At 33.1% G+C, this 27429-nt stretch overlaps 1 protein-coding gene across 1 annotated transcript in view; it reads left to right on the top strand.

Annotated features, from left to right (window-relative positions):
• The first annotated feature begins 16879 nt into the window (after positions 1–16879).
• Ns2 (nucleostemin 2) overlaps positions 16880–27429 on the top strand; it is a 52727-nt gene continuing 42177 nt past the window's right edge. The window contains exons 1-5 of the mRNA XM_067269260.1: positions 16880–16983; positions 18655–18749; positions 18911–18998; positions 20425–20519; positions 25613–25746. Coding sequence (XP_067125361.1) covers positions 18677–18749; positions 18911–18998; positions 20425–20519; positions 25613–25746 — 390 coding nt within the window. The 5' untranslated portion in view covers positions 16880–16983; positions 18655–18676. The remainder of the gene's footprint in view (positions 16984–18654; positions 18750–18910; positions 18999–20424; positions 20520–25612; positions 25747–27429) is intronic.

Genomic DNA, 27429 nt, shown 5'->3' with positions numbered 1-27429 from the left:
CGTGTTGAATTTTTCTCCGTTGCGTGTCGCTTCGTGTTGAATGTTTGTCGATTTTAAGCCTAACGAAAATTTTTATAATAATAATCGAGGCTATCGTATCGTTAAAAATTATTTCTGCATTTTGTACAAACAAAATAAATATATTGAAGAATATAAAAAACATGAAAATTATACTTTAGAAGTAAATCTAGTATCAAAAACGTTCGATTCAGCACGACACAGTCCGACTGAAAATCGTTCCGATTACCGGCGTTCCGATTAACGACTCTCTACTGTAATTTTCTTTTAATTATACTGTAATTATATTGACAGATTTTCAGACGAAATCTTTAAAATTTTTATCACCTTTAGATGTTAATAATTGTAATATTATGAAAAACAATTTTTTCAAGCGTGTTTTAATTCTTTAAATTAAGTAAATTTTATGATAAACTTATTTGATTTATCTAAATTACGCAGTGAATCGCAATATTTATATTCGTGTCCGGACTATATTGACAAGTAACTCTTAGACACAAGTATTATAATTAATGTCGATCCGAACAAATACGTACTAAAAGAAATATATGATTTAATAATTCAATAATAATAATTATCTCTCCAATTGGGGCTATCCTAGATTTAGGGTTTCTTCTCAAAGTTTTTCGTTTTATAGTGAGGCACTAGTGTTACGAAATAGATACGACCACCGTACGACAAACTAGATAAACAATGAAAATACTAAGTATTTTGTATGTGGTAAAAATTGTAATTAATAATAATTTATATAATTTGAAAAATTTTTGTAGTTATGTAATATAAGATCTCAATTATATATGTATATGTATATTACTTTTATGTAGTGTACATTTCATAAATTCATTTAAAATTAATAATAATGATTTTTGTTATCGCAGAAAAGGAAACTGCAAAGATCAAAAAGAAAGAAAATGATTGGGGTTCACTTTTATAAAGAAGTTAATGTAAAGAATAGAAACAGGAAAAAGAAGCATAACTGTAATTCTAGTGTTTAAATATGTATATACATATGTGTATAATACTTTCATTATTATACAAGAGAAATAAATTATTTTAAAATATTTTTTTTGCATTTTTCTTTATAATATCCTAAGTGGTTACTGCACAAGACTATTTTTGTCATTCAATTTTCCGATTGATTTTTTTCAATACATCGTACCATAAAAATTATGAATTAGTCAGAAAAATAGTTGATATATTTTCTACAAGAGAATTTGCATTGAACCTTTTTCTAAATAAATAATTAACACTGAATAAACTGATTTATACAAAAATATTATTAATTACAGTTAAATGCTGTTACTTACTATCCTAAATTTTTACTTATTTAAAATACGTGTCTAAATTATATGCAATGCATTTTTAACCATAAATTAAATTCAAATTATTAAATAATGTTTATGTCCGTGTATACTGCTATATTAGATGGTCATAATTAAAATATCTAACTAGAGAGAGAATTTATCATTCTGCTACAACCAAATTTGATATAGCGACATTTCAGGATGTGGAAGACATTATCATAGAAAAAAATTAGTACCACAACTTGTCAGTATGACATTTTTTGTACTGCAAACTATGACACTATTTGTATACAAGACACTCATCCTGTATAAATATTAATGATGCAAGAGCTACTACTAAATAAGGTCCCCTCGGAAGGTGAAAAGCTGTTCAATGGCTAATCATAAGTATCTTCTGTGACACTTCTCACACGCAGTGCGATTAGATCTTTCAAATTTGTAACGTGTCCTCGATAAATCACATCTAAGTATCCCCACAACCGTAGGGAACGGATGGCCGAGCGATCGAGGTGACGGTCTACCACGCCGAGGACCTGGGATCAAATCTGGGAGGGTCGAAAAAACCCTAGGAATTTTTTGGGAGCGGTTCGTCTGGATATGTCGGGCCCCGTTGCGGGCCTGGCCGAACCCAAAACGGGCTCGCTATAAGACGCTCTCTTAGTGCCCACAGGATGGAAAGGGAAAAAAAATCATAAGGAACGACTTAAGATCCATAGAATGCAGCCGGGCAGGTAGGGAACACAACAATCACACTTATATTGGTGAAATTTTGCAGACATTGCATGCAGTGTCATATATGTGGAGATGCATCACATCTTACATGAAATTCACTTTTACAGTTGAGGCATGACAAAAGTACTGACAAGTCTTGGTATTTCTAGGCTATCATAGAGCGTGTTCGTAGCCCCGTTGGAGTAGTTTTGGTATGTATCTAAGTCGGGCTGCAGCTTTAGATAAGTGCAGTGAAAGTATGAAGGTTTTCTATGGTTCAAATGCAAAGGTGTTCACTGTTCTACTAAACTGAAAATGTGCTTTGTTGTTCTACAGCAGTGCTATTGACTTTTTGTCTCATAGCACACTTGAGTCTTTAATTAAATTTTGGCGGCACAGTTAAATTAGAATGACTTAAAAAAAGAGTAAAAAGAAAGATGATATTTTTCATAATTTATTTATGAACACAAAGCAATTTACTATAATTTCTAATAAATATTGATAGATAATAATTAAAATTCTTAAAATGACTTATTTCTTTTTAGGAATATTATATTTGATGAGATATCTGATCTAAGAAAAGTAATTAACATTAAATCTTAATTTGCAATTAAAAGTGGCATGATAATTGCCTTTAAAAACCTGCCCAAAGTCCCACTATTTGTAAATTAAACTAATTTAAACTAAATATGAACAGTTATACATACAAATTTCATTTAAATAAAATAACCCACTGTTTAAATTGCCACCACCATATTTGATTTTAAACTATTACTTCCCTTTATTGTTAATAACAAGAAGAGCAATTTAATTTACATAATTAGTCATTTTTAAGCCTGTATTTATAATTTCGTTACAGTCCAAAATTAAAAATATTGAAATAACTTTTAAACCAGTAATCACTTTAATATAAAAATTTACCAAAATGTATTAAATTATATTTAAAATCTGTAGCTATAAGGAATTTTTATAGGTTTTTAACCTAAAATTAAAAAGGCTTCAAAAACAGGTGTGTTTATACTTTTGTTACAGACTGGATTTTTGAAAATAGAAATCATCTCGATAGTTGAACATTTCATTTGCTTCCATTTTTAGTAAAAGTTACATTCATACATTCTAAACTAACCGATCTATAGAAACAGTAGGCTATAGCTAACGCGTATAGAATGTCAGTAGAAACAATAGCATTATACTGTATGATAAGTTTTTACCCTCAATGATTGAGATTGTTTTAAATTCTGCTGTAAATAGGCCAGATGAACTTTGAGGTAACAATCAGGTTAACTTAAACTGATAAAAGTCAATGTAAACCGATAGGATGACAGCTTATCGCTTTGGAAGAGCCGGGTTCATGATTACTAGATAATTTGGTTTGAAAGCAGAGCACAATTTTCTGCCGAGAGCCACGTTTGCTCAATAGGATTCAGACAAAAAGCAGAGTATATACAAAACGTATATAAAATTGATGATGTAACTCGACTTCTAAATATACGTGGCCTTGCAATTTCGAAAAAAATTGCAAGGCCACGCTCCCTAATAAGTGACAAAAAGTTATGTTTAACCTTGCGCGGGGCGCGCTGGGTCCCTATCCTGGTGTTGGGCCCTGGGGGAACTACAGTTGTCCCGTTTCAAAAATCAATTATGTAAAAATCATGGTTTTATTCATGGTTTTGTGATGTTAGGTGAGTAATCTATTGTGTTTTTGAAGTCTTAATGAAGAAACCTACTCAAAATATATCATTTTTATTTATTTTATAACGAAAACAAAAAAAGGAATTTCGGGACAAACGTTTCAGGAATTTTTGTTAAAAAATCGTCAACATTAGAAGCGTTTTGTACAAACTTTAATCGAGTCTGTTGCTATCTAAGCTCCGATTCGCTTTCTTGTATGTGTCTTTTAACTGTCTCAACCAATAAATGCTTTGTCACCAACCCCGGGCCAAAAATATTTCGGGAAAAGACCGACTCCTGCCATTGTAAAGCAATTAGCAGTAAGTGGGGAGTATGTGGATCGTGAAATCCGATTTGCTTTCCTTTACGGGGTTGACTTTGTTTAAGCCAATAAGTGTATTTTCATTGTATTTTTACTAACCCCGGGTCAAAAATTTTCGGTAAACACATCCCCTAGCAAGTATAGGAAAAAAGGCAGATTATTGGCTTAGATTATTGGATAGTAAACTTGTTTTACACTGTATTTTGTTAATTTCTTTGTCTGTTATTAGATCAACGAATCATCCACCTGTAAAAACAATTGCCGCGAAATGCCACGCCCCCTCAGATTACCATCTTTGAATTATGTAAACAATCGCTATAAAATCGTTTGTTTTAATCGTTTTTTCGCCTCTAATTTGCTAATGAAAAGTTGTTTGACAGTATTTAGACGAATAAACATGTTTTCAAAACCGTTTAGCAATAAATATTCTTGGGAAACTCCACCTTTCAATACTAAGTCTATAAAAGACCTTCTTGCCGTTAATTGGCTTTAAAATTCTTGTTTATACGCCTTCTATGCTCTTATTGGTCATTTCTATCATGACTGATCCGATATCAAGCAATGAGCGTTCTTTCAGAACCTACCATTTCTCGATTAGTTGCACTAATCAAACTTCCTCCGTTAGGCGCGTGGGGAACATCGGTTACCCTGGTAACTGTGGTGTCAAAAAATCAGCTCAATTGCTAACAGGAAAAATATGACCTACAGGGGAAGACCACAACTAAAAGTATTGTGACGTAAATTTGCAGCCTGGACTGTGACGATGAAATTAAACCTTTTGCCATTTTATAATAATTAATCATATTAAAATTATTAAATTAAAATAACATAAGAGATGACACCACACTCATTTTAAAATGTTGCTTGGAACGTTACGCTTCTATTTTAAAGTATTTTATTGTGCAAAAATATAGACATTTTTCGTAATGTAAGGACATATTAAATTTACATCTTAGAGATCATCCGTAAACAATGTGCGCTAATTTTGAAAATGTTTTGTCCCACACCCGTAAACACCAGATACACTCTTCAAAAATTTCGCAATCTTTTTTTCTCTTCTATTCAAAATAAAGATAACAACGTAACTTTTATAGTGAGAAAACTACAACTGTATTGAAGAACGGTAGCTTTATTTCAGCTTGAGAAGCTATTCTAATCTATGGATTTATTTTGTTACAATTAGCTTTTTCGTGTGTCGGTGTGAGTGGCGCGAAAGAAATAAAAACAATTTCATTTAAAGACTCCTGTTCTACAAATGAAAAACTTAGATGAACATTACATTTGAAGAAAATACTATTCAAGACAATAAAATAAAAATAAAGCACTAAATCTTTACGTTTTAAAATAATTTTTGCTAACTGTAAGAAAAATCGCGATTTATACACAAAAATGCTTTCTTTTCGCCCCGTTTATGCATATTTTAAAGACGAATGACGTAGCGATCTCTTCAACAATGCCCGTCTAACAATAAAACTAAACCATTCTTGGTTCGTTCATTGTTGCAAGCGAATGCGATTACTTTGTTCGTTTGGCGATTTTAAGAAAAGAATGTTTTCTTTCATTTATAAGTAAGTTTAAATGACAATATTTTTAGTTTTAAAAGTTTCGTCTTCCGATGGCGATTATCTCCATCAGTGACGGATTGGACGAAACCACTAAACACAAGTAGTTAGTTAGCAGCTGTTTCGGCTGGGCGTTTCAAAATTCTTCTAGTTTCTTCGTACTTTCTAAAATTTAACAGGAACCACTTTTTTATAGAAGGTATTCCGTGAGACATTTTCTTTGGCAGATCACCGATGTTATTAGTCTTAAATTCAATCAACCAAATCCGATGGAGATCGTCCGTTTCGATTTATCCGAAACCATTTGTCTCTGATGTTATAAATAAAAGATTTATTGGCCTCTCTTTTTAATTATTAGCCTAATAGTTTTAAATTATTTGGATAACTTTTAAAACAAATTTCTTATGCTTTAAAATCTAATTTCTCATTTTACAACTGAAACTTCATAATTGATACTTATCTAAACTCCAGTTTAGATAAGTATTTCAGAAATTTTATTGGTTTTTTTTTCTTTCATAATAGAATAAGCAATAAATTATTTATGATATTCATCAAATAGGATACCATAAAGTCTATTTACACACGCTACAAAGTTATCACTAGCTGCTCCCTTTCAGCTACAACAACTGTCAGAAAACATCTAGTGAGGGCAGCAATCGGGAGAAATTTTGTGTTTACAGATAGGCTCAAGGAATAGCACATAAACATGAATACACATATGTAACTTATAAATTTAACTAGATATTGATTTTGTGTGGGATAAATATTGATTTATGAAATTTGGCCTTTCTATTTTAAAATTATCATCTAATTTTAAATTTATTCATTGAAATAAAAGAAACTGTTTTTCGTCATTCTGATAGGAAGAAGAGGTTTGAGAGTTGGAGGCTATTATGCCGTGGAACAAAAATTCACCCAATGGAAGGCGACAGCACTATAGACAATCGGCCCATACTGTGGGAAAAGAAGAGTGCAGGATTGCAGATCTTCCACTGGTCTCATCAGGCGGTGGTGACAGTATGACCCCTCCGCTAGATCGAAGCTCGAGTGCAAGCTTGCTGTCGCCTATAGCAGATAATATGTTTGACACAGATTCCCATAAATTGAATCTCACCGAAATGACAAAAATGCACGACATGTCGCATTGGTGGGATATGCACAACACGTTGCAAACCGAATGCTTTCCAAATGTTCGGCCGTGCATTTCATTCTTAGGTGAATTGTGTGAAGAACCATGCATGGACAGCATGCACTTCTCAATATGGAAAACAACTTGGTTCTCTAAACAGCTGACGAATGACAACGTTTTCATTTTACACCATCCAGAGAATCCGGACGAGACGCCTGTAGAAAAGCTGAGGCGATTGACAAGGTTCCTGATGAAGTTTTCCATCTACCGATTCCCTGAACAAAATCTAAATGAGACGATTGAACAAAAAATAAGTAGAATTCTCATCTCTGCTCAAAAGCAAGAGATTCTTATTCCTTCAAATGACACAATCGATAAATACACCTTGTGCACCACACGTTCAGTCGTGGTGGATAACAAAGCGAAGGAGGAGGTGAAGAAAGAAGAGGAAAAAAAGTCTAAGTCGCGACGTTGGTGGAATGTATTTTGCTGGAGTCGTGATTAAGTTTTTATAGCAGCTTTTCTCTTCCCAGACAGATTCGTACCGGATTTCAATCCGATATATGGTACTTAATTAATGTTTCGAACTATTTATCGTATTATTACAAAAAGGTCAGAATAGAATTTCAGTACTAACATCCGAAACTGCTGAGTGTTATTCTACCTCTCGATTCCGTAACGAATGGACACCATTTAACCACTGTTAAAAATGTCGTATCTCACACCTATTAAGGAAAATTTCTCCGAATGAAACAAATCTTGTCAACACAATAGTAAAAGATAAACAAACCCTGTTAATGAAATCGTGAAATTTTCACCGAATCCTGTAACGTTTTATCAAATTATCCAACGTCTCCGAAAAAGTTTTACCGAATCCAGTATCTCAGTTCAGCAAAACAGTTCTCAGCAGATCCTGGAATGCCTCCAAAACAGTTTCATCAAATTCTTAACGCCTCCGTAACAGTTCTCAGCAAATCCTGGAATGCCTCCAAAACAGTTTCATCAAATTCTTAACGCCTCCGTAACAGTTCTCAGCAAATCCTGGAATGCCTCCAAAACAGTTTCATCAAATTCTTAACGCCTCCGTAACAGTTCTCAGCAAATCCTGGAATGCCTCCAAAACAGTTTCATCAAATTCTTAACGCCTCCGTAACAGTTCTCAGCAAATCCTGGAATGCCTCCAAAACAGTTTCATCAAATTCTTAACGCCTCCGTAACAGTTCTCAGCAAATCCTGGAATGCCTCCAAAACAGTTTCATCAAATTCTTAACGCCTCCGTAACAGTTCTCAGCAAATCCTGGAATGCCTCCAAAACAGTTTCATCAAATTCTTAACGCCTCCGTAACAGTTCTCAGCAAATCCTGGAATGCCTCCAAAACAGTTTCATCAAATTCTTAACGCCTCCGTAACAGTTCTCAGCAAATCCTGGAATGCCTCCAAAACAGTTTCATCAAATTCTTAACGCCTCCGTAACAGTTCTCAGCAAATCCTGGAATGCCTCCAAAACAGTTTCATCAAATTCTTAACGCCTCCGTAACAGTTCTCAGCAAATCCTGGAATGCCTCCAAAACAGTTTCATCAAATTCTTAACGCCTCCGTAACAGTTCTCAGCAAATCCTGGAATGCCTCCAAAACAGTTTCATCAAATTCTTAACGCCTCCGTAACAGTTCTCAGCAGATCCTGGAATGCCTCCAAAACAGTTTCATCAAATTCTTAACGCCTCGGTAACAGTTCTCAGCAAATCCTGTAATGCCTCCGTTACTGTTTCATCAAACTCTGCAATGTCTCCGTATAAATTTAATGAAATCCCGTAACATCATCCTTTCAAAAATATCACGAAATTCTGTGAATAGATCCGAAGAACTTTCACAAATTCTGTTTATATTACAGCAGAAAATTTATAAAATTTTCTTAATAGATTCATAAAAGCTGTCCATCAGTTACGATGCATTAATAAAAACAAACGAGAGTTCCGTCCTTAAAATTAGCATTATTGTCTATTCGGCGGTATTAGTGTACTGTACTGTACGGCCGGATCTTGTACTATTCAAAGTACACTTAACTATGTAATATTTAACGAAGTGCACGATAATGTGGTAGACTAAACAAGAAGTCTGAGATTTGCGGTCGAATCTTTAATATACACAACTTTTTAATGATGGCAGACATCGTCGCGTGGGATTGAGATTCTAGAAGGAGTCTGGGATACAAATCAACAACTATAAAGTAATGGATTTGTGCAATCAACACAAATAAAAAATGATTCTAAAACAATGTTTTCGGCGTGAATTTTGAGTATTTGCAAATATATAATCAATTTTCGAAATTAAAAGAATTGTAATTGATATTTAATCGAAAAATAAAGGTTGATTGTGCTTAAAAGTCTAATTTCTTTCTTGTAAGGAATAGAATATCTTTATATCAAATAAATCTAAGCCGATATAATTTATAAATAAAACACTTCTTATCGGGAGTCTTAAAATCCGAAAACAAAACTTTCGGCAACAGAAACTAAAGGTTGATTCTTTCATTGAAATCACAATAATTTCATATCAATAGTCTGGCTAGAGTACCCAGATATCAGAGTAGCGACATACGAGTGTCGCCGCCATGTTTTTTAGTTTAATAAAGCATTTTATTCGTAAAAATGCTTTATTAAACTAAAAAAATCGTCATTTGTTAATGTAAACCCATAAACCACGTGATGAAAGTCGACAGAACGTGGCGGCGATCACTCGTATGCCGCTACTCTGGTATCTAGATACTTTAGTCTGGCTGGGAAAATTGGCGTGTTAAACACTTAATAAAAATTGTTAATCTATATTTTATTAATCTTACAAAATCATAACAAACAAACGAGAACTTTTGTTAAACTTCTGTTAAAATTACAGAACTTTCAAATTTGAAATATTGTGAGATACGAGGGAGGTAGGAGGAAGTCGTATCTCCCCTTTCCGGTCACAGGTCGTTGACTTTTCACTTGTCAAGATGGCTAAGTTTACGATTGCGGTCCCGAGGGTCGGGACTCTTCTTGTCGGGCGAGTGGAGGGGAGGTGAGATGGGGTCGACGATAAGGCGAAAGCAATATTCGGAGTCAAAGAAGACACCATTTAACAATTAAAACAAGATTTATTTGAATTAAACAAAGGACAAAATACAACGTAGACTAATATCCCTAATTCGCGTAGGGGTTCGAGAGAGAGTTTACAGGTTCAGTTCATACCTCATTGTTAATTTCCTTAGCGATTTGGCACGTAAATCTCCAAGACGTGTTTATAGGTATCCGGGAATTGCACACTTTTATAAAGTCGCGACTGAGCGCATGGACGCTGGAACTTAAGGTCCAGAGCGGTGGCGACCTGCGATGGCGTTGGTCCGGCTGTTGATAAGAGACTCCCCGGAAGGGGGAAAGAAGTGGCTTTTATAGTTTTAGGCTGGAAAAATCGGTCACGTGATCGATGGTTGATGGCGATGAGGGTCACAAGTGATCCCGAGATCAAAAATATATGACGAATTCGGACGTTAACTATAAACTTACGTGGCAAGATGATCTGTATACAGCGTGAGAATAATGGATAGTTGACAGTTATATGGCCAGGGACGCATATTTTCTCGGCTAGGAATTTTTTTCTATCGAGGTTGTTTATAATAGGGAAAATATTATTACAATTTTGAGTTTAATGGAATTCCAGATCTCACAATATTGACACATTTAAGCTACGTGTTCTGGTATGTCTGTAAAACATCGAATTGGTTTATGACCATGGATATAAGCGCCAAAGATGTGAAATGTACGAAATGAGAGGGCCTCCGTAAACGGATGGATTTTGTGACTAAATTCTTTTTAAATAGAATGAGAATATTGACATTTAATCACAAAACCTAAGACACATAGCAGCTTTAAAATTAACAGCAACCCCATACTCTCTGGCAAGGCAGCAATGTTTATCCATATTCAGTAAACTACAAAAATTTAATTAATCGATATATTTATATTAATTGTTAATTAATATCGAATACAGTATTATTATCGATTCTAGATGGGAGCCTACAGGCCCATTTGCCCACGGCCCTATTCACAGAGTGGCTTCGAAATTTAGTCTTTTATGTAGGAAGTTTGTAATATTTAAGTGATATAAATTAAAGTTTTTCCAGATAAACTGTTGTATAGTAGAATACAACGGCAACTCGCGAGTGTAATTTAAACACAGGTTTGTCTTCAAAACACATTTGTTTGTATATCTAGACCATCACATTGAACATTTATGAAGTCGTGGTAACTAAATGAAACTTTACACTGTGATGTTTGAAGTGGTTGGTCAACCAAATGTGTAAGTTTTGTCATTTTGTAAATATAGCTTTCCAAAGTTCACGTATTCTATTGTAATGAGTCTTTACATCGGGCGCGCTTTCTAGTAAAGCCGCTTTGTTAAGATGGATGTCACCTTAAATTATATAATCCAATTATGATATTAAATTAAATAATATTGAAACATAATTGGTTTATCTAACATTTTCTGTACAATTTTCTATATATATATTAATGAGGATGATTGTTTGTTTGCTATGCACTCCTAGGCCGTTCGACCAATTACTATGGAATTCGGCAGTTACGTTAATATACTTCTAACTTAGATAATTTCGTAGTTACCACCTGAAAATATTGACTTCATTTTTATATATGAATTAATTTTTGCCTACATTCGATTTGCTGGCTTTACATTTAGCGCTATCTATTGGCATAAAACAAGAAACTAAATATAATTCACACAAATAACGATGTAATTTTAAAGTATATATTATATTCTCTTAATTACTGCGACAATGATAGGGCGCGAAATAGACACACTATATCATTATTACAATGGGTAGCACGTTGTACTCACCTATGTCCACTCAAAAGTGATAACACCACGCAGGTGAGTGCTATGTGCTACCCGTCGCAGTAATGATATAGCGCGTCTATTTCGCGCTACATCATTGTCTTAGTAATGAAGTGAGTATAATAGATATATACAGTCAGCGCCGGATTAAGCCTCTAGCGGGCCCTAGACAAAATTTAAATTGGGGCCCCATTTAAATAAGTTGCTTCTAAACAAATCTTATATAATGTGACATTAGCGTAGGTAGCATGGGTGACACCCGGTGCGGATATCGTGGTGTCACCCCAAGTCACACCGTGGTGTCATCCTTTTTAACTCTTTTATAAAACACTATTGAATTGTAATATCTCTGCACTCGAGCAACTCGAACGCTATATCGAATATGCGATGTCGCGACGTATAAGTTTAGATTTAGAAAATAAATCATAACCATACATCAGTACTACCACGAGAGACGACCCTTGTGAAGATTTCTAGATGGTGCGAGAGATCTCGTGGCGTACCATTACTTCTGACGCACGGGTGGCTGTTGACTTTTTTTTTTTTTTTTTTTTTTTTAGGCAATGGCTGGTCGACCGCAGCTTACTAACCATTGTCAAATACAGTCAAACCTGTTTTTATGCGGTCTTTTTTGTGCGATTTTTTATTTGTGCGGTATAGTCGGCGACTAGTCTCGTGCGATTTGTCATGTCTCACGTTGACTTATTATAGCTAAATAAACTTATTATAGTAATATTATTGCACTGAATACGCGAAAAATGAAATAATTTATTTTTTAAGTCAACAAAACACCACCTGGACAAAAATATGTAAAACAGACGATCGACGAGACGATGCAGTCAAGTGCTGACATCTGTTGTCAATAAATTCTATTTCGTACGGTTTTGAGTTATTTTCTATGTGAGACTTTTTTATGCGGTCCCTATTGACCGCATAAAAAATATATTTTTAATTGTGTTGCGAAAACTATTTTTTATAGCCACTCGTGAAGTTTCGTGCGATTTTTTTTATGCGGTTCCTATCCACCGCATAAAAACAGGTTTGACTGTACGGCCTTTTCTGTCTATCGAATTTCTTAAATAATTTTTAACTCGTTTTGAAACAGAAATCTTCTGCACTGAAGCCGGGCCCTAGACATTTGTCTATTTTGCCTATTCGATAATCCGGCCCTGTATACAGTATATTTAAAATTATATCCTTTTGGTATGAATTGTATTTACTTTATTTTTTAATTTTTTTGCCAATAGATGGTGCTACATTCGATCTGCTGCAAGCAAATCGAATGTAGAAAGAAATTAATTGATATACAGGGTGGGCCAGCGAAAACGAAACGGCAGAGTGTTCGCGTCCGTCCAAGCAAATCGCTCGGACAGGTCGATTTTATTCTCGAGGGGACATCTTTTGCAATAAAGTTTTTGCGATTCTGAATACAACAGACAACAAAAAAGTTTAAAAACTCATTTATTATGTATTAACTAAACAAACATTTATTTCGAAAAAATTGTTTGTTTAGTTGATATTCAGATTCGCAAAAACTTTATTGCAAAAGATGTCCCTTCGAGAATAAAATCGACCTGTCCGAGCGATTTGCTTGGACGAACACGAACACTCTGCCGTTTCATTTTCGCTGGCCCACCCTGTATAGAAATCCAATCAATATTTTGGGTGGTCATAACTGAAATTAATAAAACCTATTTTCAAAATGACCATCATTTCCACAAGAAGATTCTAGAGGAGGGACTGGAATTGAACTGAGGGGACCGAGACGAGTTCAACGATATTCTACTTTTGGACCGGAGACGAAAAGTAAAAAAGTTATCGTACTTATTTAATGATATCATGCAGACAGCGCCATAGTTGCTAGTACCGCCATCTCGCGGTAAAGTCTGCAAACCACTAAAAAAGCACTCTGAAAGGCAAGAAATTGCACGAACAGTCGAACGCCACTTCCTTTTTTTCTTTTGTTCAAGAACTACCGTGAATCAATCACTAGTGACGTTAAACACGGCGGCCTGTCGGCGGCCCCCTTTCGGGAGGTCCGTCGGGAGCGCGAACAGTCGAACGCCACCTAGAGGAAAAACTCTAAAATGTAGAATGCAATGTGAAAGGCAACAAATTGTAAATATGATAACTTTCTTATTTTTCGTCTCCGGTCCAAAAGTAGGGCATCGTTGAACTCGTCTCGGTCCCCACATTTCAGATATATACTCAAATATATATACGAAATTCCATACAGTAATCTATAGTACACCCAAATTTTGTAAACATAATTCGTTCAAACACAGTAAAAACATTTAATTAAAAGTGCTATAACAAACACGTCCTAAAAACATGCCGGCAAGTCAAATTATTATTTCATGTTTTTGGTTTTCAGCACAAACTAATTATCATATCGATTCTTAAATTACCAAACAAAAACAGTAATTGATCGATTTAAACTTTTAATTATAATAATTATTGTCAATTAAATCATTTAATATTCTAAACTATCCAATCGTATTTGTCAGAACGATAACAGATCTGAATGCTTGAACTGTATTAATAAAGATTAAAATGTAAAACCCAGCTCTTCGATTCGTTTTGTTGTTTTCGACTCGAACAACAAACCACAACCCAGAACTCGTAAACAAAGAAATAACTGCATCTCGATTTCCACCCCCACTCCACAATAATGATAAACATTTGATCCCATAAAAACAAGCAGAAAATATCCACACCAGAAAACGAAATCCTTTCGGAAGAAACAAAAAGTCAAACAAATGAAATCATAATTTCACCCTTATTTCATTACGTTCGCTTTCCCGAAAATTGGCTTATTCATTTTACATTACTCGGAAAAAACTTTATGTAAATAGAAATGTTAATATTTTAATTGTTTTATACAATTTTAAATATGCAATATAAAGTAATTTCAAATAATCATCTATTATTAAATAAATATTTAGTAAACCTTATATAATAAATATTCAATAAATCAAAATAAAAATATATTGAGAAAAGTCAATGCGTTTTTTTTATTTTGATTAATAAATAAATCAAATAATGGTTAAAAATTAAGACAGCCTAAGCACAATTATTCCAGATATTACAGGTTCTGACAAGTAAAGAATTTTCAGAGTCTTGCCAGAAATAAGCTACGTATTGATTATTGACCATTTGTGACGTGCCATAACGAGCAAAAATTTAAAAAAAAAAAAAAACTAATAAGTAGGTTTAAAATTAAGAAATACAAATGTATTCTGACAGTTTATGAGTTAATTATACTTTTTATTTATTTAGGCATCCTGGTACAAAGACCCTGATGCGGGGATAGAACAAAACAACAAAAGTATACCTAATCTTATAAAATAACAAAACATATATCACGGATATATTCATCAATTGTAATAACATATTAATAATTTATGAATTTTGCAATTATTTTAAACTAAATCCGAAACAAATTAACAACCAATTCAAACCACTTGTTCAAAAAAAAAAAGCAAGCAGCCACAGATTAAATAGTAGGCAGACCACGCCCCAAGACGTAATTTACATAAATAAGCACAACTTTCGCTTTAAGCCTTAAAAAATAATCAGAAATAACTTTTTAAAACTGATTAAATGAAAAACAGGGAACTCCAAAAGTCTCCTCACGTAATTTTGACAAAAAAGAACAAACAGCGATAATACGAAACGCATCCAATGGTAAGTCAGCCGCACCACATATGCAAATGTCCCTTCTAGAAGAAGAAAAAAACAACAATTCAAACCACTTGTTGAAAAGAAAATCGGATAGTCTCCCGTGTTAATTATACTTTCTATTGGCAAAATTTCCACAAACTTAACATAAAATAAGAAAAAAAATGAACTTTTAAGAAATTTGCGGGATTTTCCGGGATGAGAAGAATTTCCCGGGTTAAAAAAACATTCGGGATCCCGGATCCCGTTTGAGAAATCCTTGTTACGATGTAAAAGAAGGAACTTGTCGGCATGAAATTCGAAATGCTTCAGGTATGTTTATAGGCGTGAGATCCGAAGTTGTCTGTGGTGGATCGTGTTTCTTTCAGGTAAAATTACACTTTGACGGATGTACGATGGAATGAAGAAAAAAATCCTTTCGCATTACAATTTATGGACTTCTGTGCTTCGAAGCGGGCGGGTGGAGAGACCAGTCGCTTTCCAGAAAAATCTGACTCTCCATTGACCGCCCTCATTGTGAATCCCGAAAAATTTTCGCAGTAGCTCAGCAGAATTCGATTCCGCCTCTTTCAGACATAGTAAGCCGACGTCTTAATTAACCGCTGTAAAAAGCCATCCTGCCGTGGAGTTGTGGAGATGTTTGTACTGTACAAGCCCAATTAAGTCGATGCAATGTTTAATATATTCTCATATCAATAAGTTAGACTAAAATATTATTATTGATTTTTCAGTTAATAGAGAGGTTGCGGCCGAAGTTTTTATCTCTAGAACGTGAACTTCGAACGTTGAGCGCCGCCATCCTGTAAGCCTAGAAGTTTGACAATGGCGTTTGGAACGTCGAGCATGATTCCAACAACGTTCAAACGCCATTGCCAAACTTCCAGGCTTACGGGATGGCGGCGCTCAAAGTTCACGTTTTAGAAATGAAAACTTGAACCGCAATCTTTCTAATAACTTCTAATGAAACTGTTTTAGTGTAATATTACGATTAAATAAAGCATTGTTATGCCAGAGTCTTTCACCTCTATTTTTATTCTTACCTATAACTGGTTTGTAGTCCGATGGCAGAAAGAAAAGAGAGAGATTGTCTTTCATAGTTTCTTTTTGTTATGTTAGCGTTTTCACATTTACAATAATGAAATACACGATATTGTGTATTTAATTATTGTATCGTGTATCGTGTAAAGTTTTTCCCTCCTTGCTTTTCTTACTCTTTCCGCTCTGTGGACATAAGAGGGCTTTTTTTAAACAAGCTTATTATGGATTCGGCTAGAGCTACAATGGGACGATTGAGTAGTGAGGGAGGGAGCCCGATATTCCCCGAAACTTTCCGGATTTTTTCGACTCGTTCGGATCTTGGATTCCCAGAGAGGTTTATATAATTTTAAAGTGCACAATGGTGTATAGATTTTAAAATTTGATTATATTTTTTTGTATATCAGTGTTTTTCAACCTTTTTCTCGTCGCGTACCGGTTGAAAGACTCCGCTGTATATAATGTATATCTAGTTTATATATTTTTCAACGTTTATAAGCTAATATTTTTATAAGTTATTAGGGAATTTTATCATGTCATTTTTAGGGATATAGGCTCAATGACACGTGGCAACACGATGATATAAATTATTATTTTTTCACGTCAGGTGGCGCAAGTAGAAGTAACTGTTACTTTACGAAATTAGTAAAATTTTATTTATTTTCAGTAAGTACTTAAAATTTTTAAAGGTAACTTTTACAATTACAGTAAAGAATTTGATTTTTTCTTTAAATTCTGATATAACGTCTTAAAATTTATGTTAAAACCTATGATATTTTCAATACAACCCTAACTATAACCACGTGTCCTCAATGTGTTATAACTAGGATTATGATTACGTAGCCACAAAAAGTCAAAAAAGTATTAATAAAAATCACAAAAAAATAGCAAATTGCCAAATAAATTTCCATTCTGAGAAATATAAAGAAACAACCAGTAATTTTAAGGACGAATAATATAGGGTTAATGTTACCTTAGGATCCAAGATGGCGGTTTGTCTCTGATTCCAGCAAGGAAACAGTGGGATGCACGTTCTAACCTAACCTATTCTAATAATTCGGTTGCTAATAATTATGGTGATTTATTAGACTAGGTTAGGTTAGGTTGGAACGTGCGTCTCACTATTTCCTTGCTGGAATCAGAGACGAGTCGCCATCTTGGAACCATAGGTAACATTAACCCATATGGAATACTCTTGTGTTGTTATAATGTAGTTTTAGTTTTCTGATCTGTGTTAGCTAAAACTCTGCTAAGGAAAGCACTTTCCTTCCTGAGTTTTAAAAATGTTTCAACACTGGTCCTTCTGAGCTGTTTTATATTCATCAAAATCTACAAAGAAGGAAAAAACTAGTGGTTGAGAAGTGCTGCTCACCCGTATATCTACTGGAGAAACACCTTCGAGCCTTTATCTTTTCTCATCTTGAAGAATACATCTTACAATCCTATAATCTAGTCCAGTGATTCTCAAAGTGGGGGTCGTGAAAAATATTTGGGGGTCGCTGAAAAATTGATGCCAGATCAATTTTTTCAAATATTTTATAAATTTACTATCGATTCATGTTTAGAAATAATAGAAATAAAAAATATATAAAATAATTTTTACTTAAATAAATTGCACATATAAATAATAAAAATAATAAAAATATTTAAATACGAGCCTAACCCCCTCCCTCCAGGATATTTTTTGACACATACTTTATTCTTCGGGGGTCCTTTGAAATTTTTAAGTGCAGAAGGGGGGTCGCGGTCCAAAAAGTTTGAGAAACACTGATCTAGTCTATGTCATGCTTCTGTATCTTAAAGAGATGTTGTTTGTGAATGTTACGATTTGTGTTAATTTTGCATATAGATACGCATCGTTATACGGAGTCGGTTACCGTACGCGAGTTCGGAGTTTACGTCTTATCGTCGTATTATCTTCGGGAGAAAGCTAGGAGGGTAATCTCGTTCGTACGTGTAACCTCCCTTTTACCTGGGTCTAGTACGTAGCCCGGAAGTGTCTTGTGACTTAGGAGAGGTTGTAGGATTGTAAAATATAACCCATTCTTTTATAATCGAGAGTTTTACAATCTGAAATAGTCTTTTTATTTGTTGCTGGAATTTCTAGATTTCGGCAGTTAAAATTCATTTGTCAATTTGTTGATAATAGATATTATAGAAGTGTCGAACACGAGATCGTGTTAGTAGCAATCACATGGCTTTTTTCCACCTATATTTAGTTGACAAATTAACAATAGATATTATTTTGGATTTGTTCAGTTTTGTTTTTATAATAATAAGTTTTAAATATAAATTAATATGAAATTATTAATTTTATTAATAAATTATTTTGATTAGGTTAGTTGTTATTAATATAACAATGGCAAAGACAAGAAAAAGAAATAACAAGAAAAAAGAAGGATTCAATAAAGCTAATCATAGTTTAAATCCAGGTAATAACATTATATATTTATAAATGTATGAATGATGAATTATTTAATTTTCATTAATCAAAATTAAATTATATTGAATTTAATAATTATTTAAAATTTTCATTTTATTTGAAAATATTAATTTTATAACATTTAAATTAATTAATAAAATCTGAATTTAGATAGAGTAAAGCAGAAGAATGGCTCTCATCTTCGGGATAAATCGACTATCAAACGTTTATTAATGTATAAAAATTGCAAGCCAATCAGGTAATAATTTGTGATTTTGTACAAACTTTATTAAGCTCTTTTTTATATTACTTTTTTTAATCAAATTTATTTTTCACAATAATTTTTTAATGTTTTAAATATAAATTTGAAGTTATCATTTATAAATTTTAATTTCTAAGAAACTAGAAAACTTCAAAATCATCATAATTTTATTTATAAAAATATTTTTTTCCTTAAAGCTTTCATTTTTCTTATAACTTGTATTATTTATACAGGAATTTACAATTTCAAGATTTTGAAATACATTGTCAGATTACGTTCACTGGAAAACTAAAACTAATTTTCTAAATTCAGCTAAACTGTGTAATGAAACAAGCAATTTTAACTTTCTGAAAGCCAACCAATTAGCAAAATGAAATGCTATACAAATTATTCTAATAATCAAATGATAATGCTGATTAACTTTCAAGATAGAACTTTGACTAATTAATATAACAAGTACTACATAATTTGGACTAAAGGCACATTGTTAAGCCACTATCATGCACTGAATTTAATAATTACACTAATTTTGAATTAAATAATTTAGAATGTTCTGAAAGAAACTCAAACTTTTGCTTAGCTTATAGATGATGGCATATAATCTGGAAGTGAAGATCAGACAGAGGTCCACTCTGTCTGACCTTCACTTCCAGATTAGTGATATTCATAGTATATAGTCTGAGAAGTAGTAAACCTCTCAGACTATAACCATGCCAAAGTGAAAGAGTTATGTTGATTGAAAATCTTGGATTGATTTGGGCCTTAAACATGATATATAAGTAATGACTGTTAAAAACTGGTTAACTTTAAATAAACTACTGTCACAAAAACCAGAAACTGCAGAAATGGTAAAAAACTTACATTAGTTAATGTTTTCTTCCATATAAAATGGACATCTTCAGGCTCTTAACATTCTAAATATGAACCACATGAGATAGAACACCTCGATTCAAATTACACGGGCTTGATTGGTGGACTGAATGCCTTGACAATCTCGGACTGCGTAATCACATCTATGAGATTGTCGAGCCGTTCGGTCCACCAATCAACAAGCCTGTGTATTTGATGCTTTTTTATGCAGGTGGTGATGTGTCATTTTGTGGCCCCCCACATATCCGAATTAAATTGGTGGTGTATATTTGAAATGGTATATTTTCATTTGACTATATTAATATTTCAACAATGAATAGTAATATTTTAATTCTTAAATACTGATCCTGATTTAAGCTAAAAATATGTTATGTTTTTAAATTATAGAATAATCCTAATTAGTGGTAAAATAATTATATAACAAGTGTTTGTTGACCTTCATACTGGTCATCTTGCAAATTATCAGCCTGTTAAATTTTAATTTTATACAAATATAATTTGTATATACAGTTGAACACTGTTAATTCCTTATTATTATATTATTGTTATTTAGAGATAGAAAAGGAAAAATAATTAAAGCAGCTCCCTTTCAATCAGTCCTTGCATCTGGCACTGTGGCAAGAGTTGCACCAAATCAAAAATGGTTTGGTAAGTTATGTTATAAAGCTATTTTATACTTTGTAGAATTTTAATTAGATCATACAAGAGCTTTGCAGAAAGTAACTGCTATTTGGTTGTTGTAACAACAACAATAGTTAGAAAAATTTTATTATATAAAACTGAAACTATAACCTTTGATTATTTTTTAACATAATTTCTAGCTAAATTGAGACACTTGTTATAATGATAAATAAGTTTCCATCTTCCATTTGCATTCCATCTTCATAGAATTCTACTGCCTTTGATTGAAGCCATGTCTTAACTCTGGATTGCAAATCTTTATCATTCTCAAAGCAATGTGATGCAATCCATTTCTTCATGCGCATGTAAAGTTTGCAATTGTTAGTGCCAAATCAGAGATGTATGAAGAGTGTTCAAACAATTCCAATTGAATTGTTGCAGTAGAATTTGAGTAGGCAGGCAAGTGTTGTTGTTCAAGAATACCATTTCAGAGCTCAACATGTCATGATACTTGTTCTGAATGAATTTTCTTAACCACTTTATCTGTTATCACAGTCAACTGATCAGGTCTCTCTTCGTTGTGAATGTTGGTCTGGCCGTTTTTGGACTATATGGCATCATTGTCTCAAACTACTCTCACTCATTATGTTCTCCTTATATACTTTGTAAAGTTGATGATGGATTTCAGCCACTTTACACCTTTGGCTAAGAGAAATTATTAGTGAATGTACCTCACAGTTAGTGGGATTTTCAATTACAGCAAACATTTTGAACAGATGTTATTGAGCAAATAACAGTGACACAAATTTCACTTTATCAATACTATATGTTTACATAATTTCTGTGCAAAAATGATGCCTCTATGTCTCATATTTCAATTGCTACATGAAAATAGAAGTTACTTTCTGGATAACTCTCATATATTACACGTTTAGTAACAATATTTGTTATTTATTTTTATATTACTACTAAATATACTTGTGTAAAACAGTTGCACTTGATAAAACAGTTATGATTATAGTATCTGAAAAAGTACTTGAAACTTTTTTGTATTTATGTTATAAGTCAAAATTTAATGTATGAACTAATTCTAATATTAATGTATCACAATAATAACTAATAAAAGTTTATAACAAGTGTATTTATTGCTTTATTATTTATAACTAACATTTAAACTAGAAATATTCAAAAGTAGAAGTACTAGTTACTTTTTACATTTAGTGGACTTTGGCAGAGGTGAGATCACATTCCTTTGTGAAGGTGATTTATCAATCAAAGATATTGTTGACTGAGGGTTAGTTGCAGTTTATTATTTTGCATAGAATATGGAACAAATTGATAGGAGAGGGTACACATATCCATAGATCCAGCCCAGGTGTTCAGAGGTTGATTAGAGCAAGATTGTCACATTGATAAGCATTTCATTTTCATACAGAAACATAGTACAAGTAAGAGATGCTACAAATGCAGCTGTTGGTGGAAAATTTTCAATATCCACTGCAAGAAGACATCTACATCAGTTAGTGCTTTATTTTTTCTCACAGATCATTGTTGTACTACTTAAAACTTCAGTCCACTTACAGCCTTTTTTTTTATTCTTAGTGCCATTTAATAAAATAATGTTTAGAGACAAACGTTTTCAATCTAGGCAAGACCTTCCTCAGATCAATGTAAAATGGAATGCGTTTTGGAATGTTAATGAATTTTGAAAAAAAGTGGAACTTTTGAATACAAAAAATAGCACAGCATCCACGTAACTACAGGAAAAGTGCAAGAAAATGTATAAAAATAAAAAATAAACATTAAAATCGACGTATCCAGTATACTATTATGATGACTCGATCCTCTTACGTGCTTGCGTCATCATTGTTCTCTTGCACACATAGTGTTTTCCAAGCATATGATAGGCATTGATCCTCTTTAAAGTTGATACAGTGGCCTTTGTTTTCTGATTTAAAAATTTCAATGGCTCCAATTTAAAAATTTTTTAAAAATTGTACAAGGAAACAATGATGATGCATGCACATAAGAGGATCGAGTTATAATAATATACTGGATACATTGATTTTTAATGTTTATTTTTTATTTTTATACATTTTCTTGTACTTTTCCTGTAGTTATGTGGCTACTGTTCAAGTTTTTGTATTTTATGTATTCAAAAGTTTTTTTTAATTTATTAACATTCGAAAATGCATTCCATTTTATGTTGGTTGACCTGAGGAAGATCTCACCTGGGTTGAAAACATTTGTCTTTAAACATATTAAACAGTACTGGAAACAAAAAAAAAAGGCTTTGAGTGGATTGAGGTTTTTAGTAGTAAGATATTTCCAGTCTCATTTGTGTGAAGTATTTCTCAATAGACTATTGCTACTTTTGAGCCAACAGATCTGTGAGATTACAGGGGTGCAGAGAGAAAATTTTGACAGTAGACATGCTATGGCTAATACTGATGAGTCCTGACTTGTTCTTGGTAGAAATGACATGCAGAGAAGTAATGGAAAGAGGGCAATGGGCAATTTTATCATTTATCATTGGATGGCATACAGGGCAAACTCCCAGAATTATGGTTTGGGCCATTATCTGTTACAGTTCTAGCTTACCTATAGTCATCCTCAATAGACTTAATGCTCAGAGGTGTGAGACTGCAGATTTTAGTGGGAAAATTTGTGTAAATGAAAGAAAACTTTCATTTTTTGTTCAAATTATTGTAAACATTCACCGATAGAAAAAACTCCTTGCGGAGAATGGAGCAGAGGTCTCCAGTAACTATCAACAGTTAGGTGGGAAAGTTGACACTTAGCTGTCAAGAATTTGCAAATCATTGTCAACAACCAACCACTTCCCACCCTAACGCTATAAAAGCTCGTGTCACCAGAAACTTAGGGCGCTCGCATAGGAAGTTATTATTGTACTTGTGTCTGTCTCCATGCCCAGGAACAAAGTCCCGTTGGAGAAGACCTACAGCAACTCTTCCACATCGTCGGCGACCGCCATACATAGAATTATTTCGTCCAATCTCACACCTAGAGGTATTTTGTTAGGACCTTTGTAAACTCTCTCTCTCGCATCGGCAATAGGCTTAGCTCATAGCCACCTGTTTGTTTAGAACTTGTAGAGCTTTATATCTACTTGCATATAGCCGCATTTAATCGCATAGTATTGTAGAATAGTCGTAATCACCTTGTATGTTATTCTAGTTAGCCAATAAATGTTTTATTCGTTAACCTGTCTCCTGTCAATCCAACCCGCCTGTCGACTTACCGACGACCTTCCCACTCACTTTTTGCCCTCCTAGCCATTCGAAACGACAAAGAGATGCGGGTTTTGCCAACCCGTGCAGTGTAAGTGGTCAGCGAGGAGTAACCCCTGACCCTCTGCTTATCTCACAGAGGTACATAAAAAAGATTTTAAGAGTTTTACATTGTTTGGTGCAGAATTCTGTACAATTTTTCAGCAGAATAATACCCATTCACATATTGCAAGAATCACAGTTATTACTACACAATATGGGAAAACTCCTCTGATCTTTCTCCAGTCTAAAATATCTGGGATATATTAAAACAACACTTTGAAAGATTACCTCTCTCTGCTACCAATCCGAGGGAACTTCAATCACAAGTTGAAGCAAGCATAATTAAACATCTCTCAGGATGATATTGACTATCTTATTGAAAATATGCCATGCAGAATTAATGCATGTATCACATAGACATACTTAACTCCCATGAAATCTTGAGACCCTGTCCCCCCTTGATTTCATCTCCCCTTATTAACTCATAAACTCATTGCCCCAAACTTCCTACTGCTGAAAGATGTTCTAATGTTTAAAAAAATTAATGAATAATACATGCAAAGATTTTAAGGCACAAAATAGAGCTCAGTCTATTTCTGTGCATATGTTTATTTTTCTATTTATTATCATGGCAACATTGTTTCATTTAAAATTTCCTGTAGTTGTAGTATGTGTAATGTGTACTTTATACACATGTTGAGTCTTACTGTCAAATCTGCATCCACTATTTGCATCTGTCAAATCCACTGTTTTTATGCCACAAGTTTCAAAAGTTCCCTTTACTCAGATGTTTTTGCTAAGCTTTACTTTTTCAACCTGGTTTCAATTGCTTTTATGTGATCCCACATAAAAGCAATTCTTGCATTTTCATAAGCTTTTATATTTAAACAAATTTTATATGAAGTTTTTTGGATGTTAAGGTTAGCAACTTCAATCACATGCAGGGTCATCACAACCTATCCAACATAGATCACTTTTCAAATATTAATAATAAACCAATATTAACTATAGTCATTGACCATCCTTTCTTCTAGGAGGTCAACTACTACTTTTGGTTGAATTTACTTCAACCCCCTTCTGCAACACTCCTTACTTCTATTGGACCATCAGTATGGTGGCATTCGAATAAGAACATTTAATAATGCAAGGTCATCAGTGAGCACAAAATATGATTTAAGTGGTTTTTGAGGGTGCCAGGTTTAAATATTTGGTCCGTTTTTGTCAAATTTCATTCGTTGGTAGATTACCATTTGATAGTCAGCTGTGAATGGAACAGTTTGTTAGAGCTAACATTAGAAAAAATGCTGTCTACTTGACCAATAAAATTGTGCCATTTTGGATCATCCAAGTATTGTGATAAACATGACAATGATAGGCTAAAGTGACCAAAACTTTTTATTTGGTTTTTGTTTTAATGTTTCTTATATTATAGTATTCGATTTATATAAAAAGAAAGGTTATCTTATGTAAGGGTTTATCACACCAAATGACCAATCTAACACATTTAAAATATTCTTTATTCCTCTACTGTACACAATTTAAAAAATTTTTTAAATGTTTTAGATTGGTCACTTGGTGTGATGAACTCTTACATAAGATAACCTTTGTAGTTATATAAACCAAATACTTTAATGTAATATAATAGAAGAGTTAGAAATATGAAATAATCTAATAATCTTAATGTTAGTTGCATATTATTTTAAAACAAAAAAATATTTACATTTCATATTTATAAAATTTGTTAATTTAAGAGTTTTATTATTGAAAATTAAAATACATTATATATATTATTTTGATTGTAATATATATATTTTGACTCTGTATTAGGAAATACAAGAATTTTAACTCAGAATGCTCTTCAAAAATTTCAAGAAGAACTTGGAAAAGCAATAAAAGATCCATATCAAGTTGTTATGAATCAAACCAAATTACCTATCTCTCTTCTTAATGAAAGTTGTAAAGTAAGTAAAAGATATTTTATACATTTAGTAACATTAATTTTCAAAAATATAGAATTTTGTGTAATACTTAGTTAAGTTATATTTCAGACTTAAAATTTTTGTTAGCTCATCAGCCAGGAATTTCTTATTCTGTACATTTATTAGTTAGTGATATGCATAATTCAATAATTGAACAAAGGCAAATTATAGTATTGTGTACACTTGTTTTGAGAGTGTTATATTTCTACTTTATAATTTGTAAAAAAATTCAAATAATGAAAAATGAATAGATATGATTATAGCACTGTTAGATAAGTACTGTACTGTACACTGAATAACTACATGTAAAATAAATATATTTAGGAAAAGATAACTTAATATCAAAAATTATATTTTGCAAAAAATTCTGTACGGTACAATTGAATTGTAGGAACTTTTTCTGTTGATCATTATTTTGAATTCTTAAAGCATTGCTATATAATTTCTATTTAGGCATAGATTTAATTGTTTTACTGTGCTATCTTTTTAACTAATGGAATTTTTATTTTGTTATGTTGACATTTGCATTTCCTTTCATTTTATGAGAACATGTACAGTACAGTGAAACCTTCATTAATGGACACTCTGAAATAGCAGACACCTCTACTTAATGGACATTTTTATAATTCCTAGACCCTTCAAATAGGACATTATAATATTTATTTCTAAATAACGGATGCTGTTGTCCATAACCTACTTTATGAAAACACAAAGTTCTGCCTTCAATATTCTGAAAGAATTAATTACATATGAAACATTGTAAAATAAAAACAAAGAATCAATTCAAGTGCTTTTTTAGACCATGAATTTTGATCATAGGTGTTGAATAAAGACTGGCTTAAAATAGGCATAAGGAAAGAAGCCAGATTGTAAAAAGCCAAACAGTATCCTATCTGTTAAGAAGACTAGTCTGGTTGTTGTCAATCACCATTTATTGTTATACATATTCATGGTATTAAACTTGTGTCTTGTTGTTGGAATTAAGCTTATGGCTCCAAGAAACCATAAACTTTTTTTGAGTTATTCATTCATTTGACAAGAATCATGATACAGTAGTAGTAACGATTTGAAGACTATAGCTGCAGAAAACAAATACCCTCCAGATGGAATCCAAACGCTAAAGCAAATCAAATCCTATGATATAGACAATTACTACAATGACCCGACTAAGGACTTCCACCCAGCTGAAAGGAACAATGTCTTGATCAAATTTGAGAGAGATACTACTAATCCAAGCACAAACTGGCATATTTACACTGATGGTGCCAGAAATGAGAAGGGAACTGGTGCGGCCCTGGTGGTCTACAACGGTGTCGATAATTCTGTGGTACACGAAGAGTACTATAAACTTAATTCCAAATGTACTAATATCCAGGCTGAATTGTGGGCCATGTATAAGGCCCTTGTTTACTTTACAACTAATAATCAGAAACTCAAAGGGTCAGCTACCTTCTTCACGGATAGCCGCTACGTTCTCCGGATCATCAGCGGCAGCAGAAAGAGCACCGCCACAGGTGTAAAAGTTGTTCATCTGGCCAACAGTCTTAGCAAAAGAAAGGCCGTCTCGTTTTGCTGGGTGCCAGGTCATCAGGGAGTCGGCGGAAACGAGAGAGTGGACAAATTAGCCAAACGTGCTGCCGGCAGTAATCTTGAAACGGCTTTCAA

Source organism: Centruroides vittatus, unplaced genomic scaffold (assembly GCF_030686945.1).
Source record: "Centruroides vittatus isolate TY-2023 unplaced genomic scaffold, ASM3068694v2 contig_349, whole genome shotgun sequence".
NCBI lineage: Eukaryota > Metazoa > Arthropoda > Arachnida > Scorpiones > Buthidae > Centruroides > Centruroides vittatus.
This window is presented reverse-complemented; position numbering and strand designations above follow the sequence as displayed.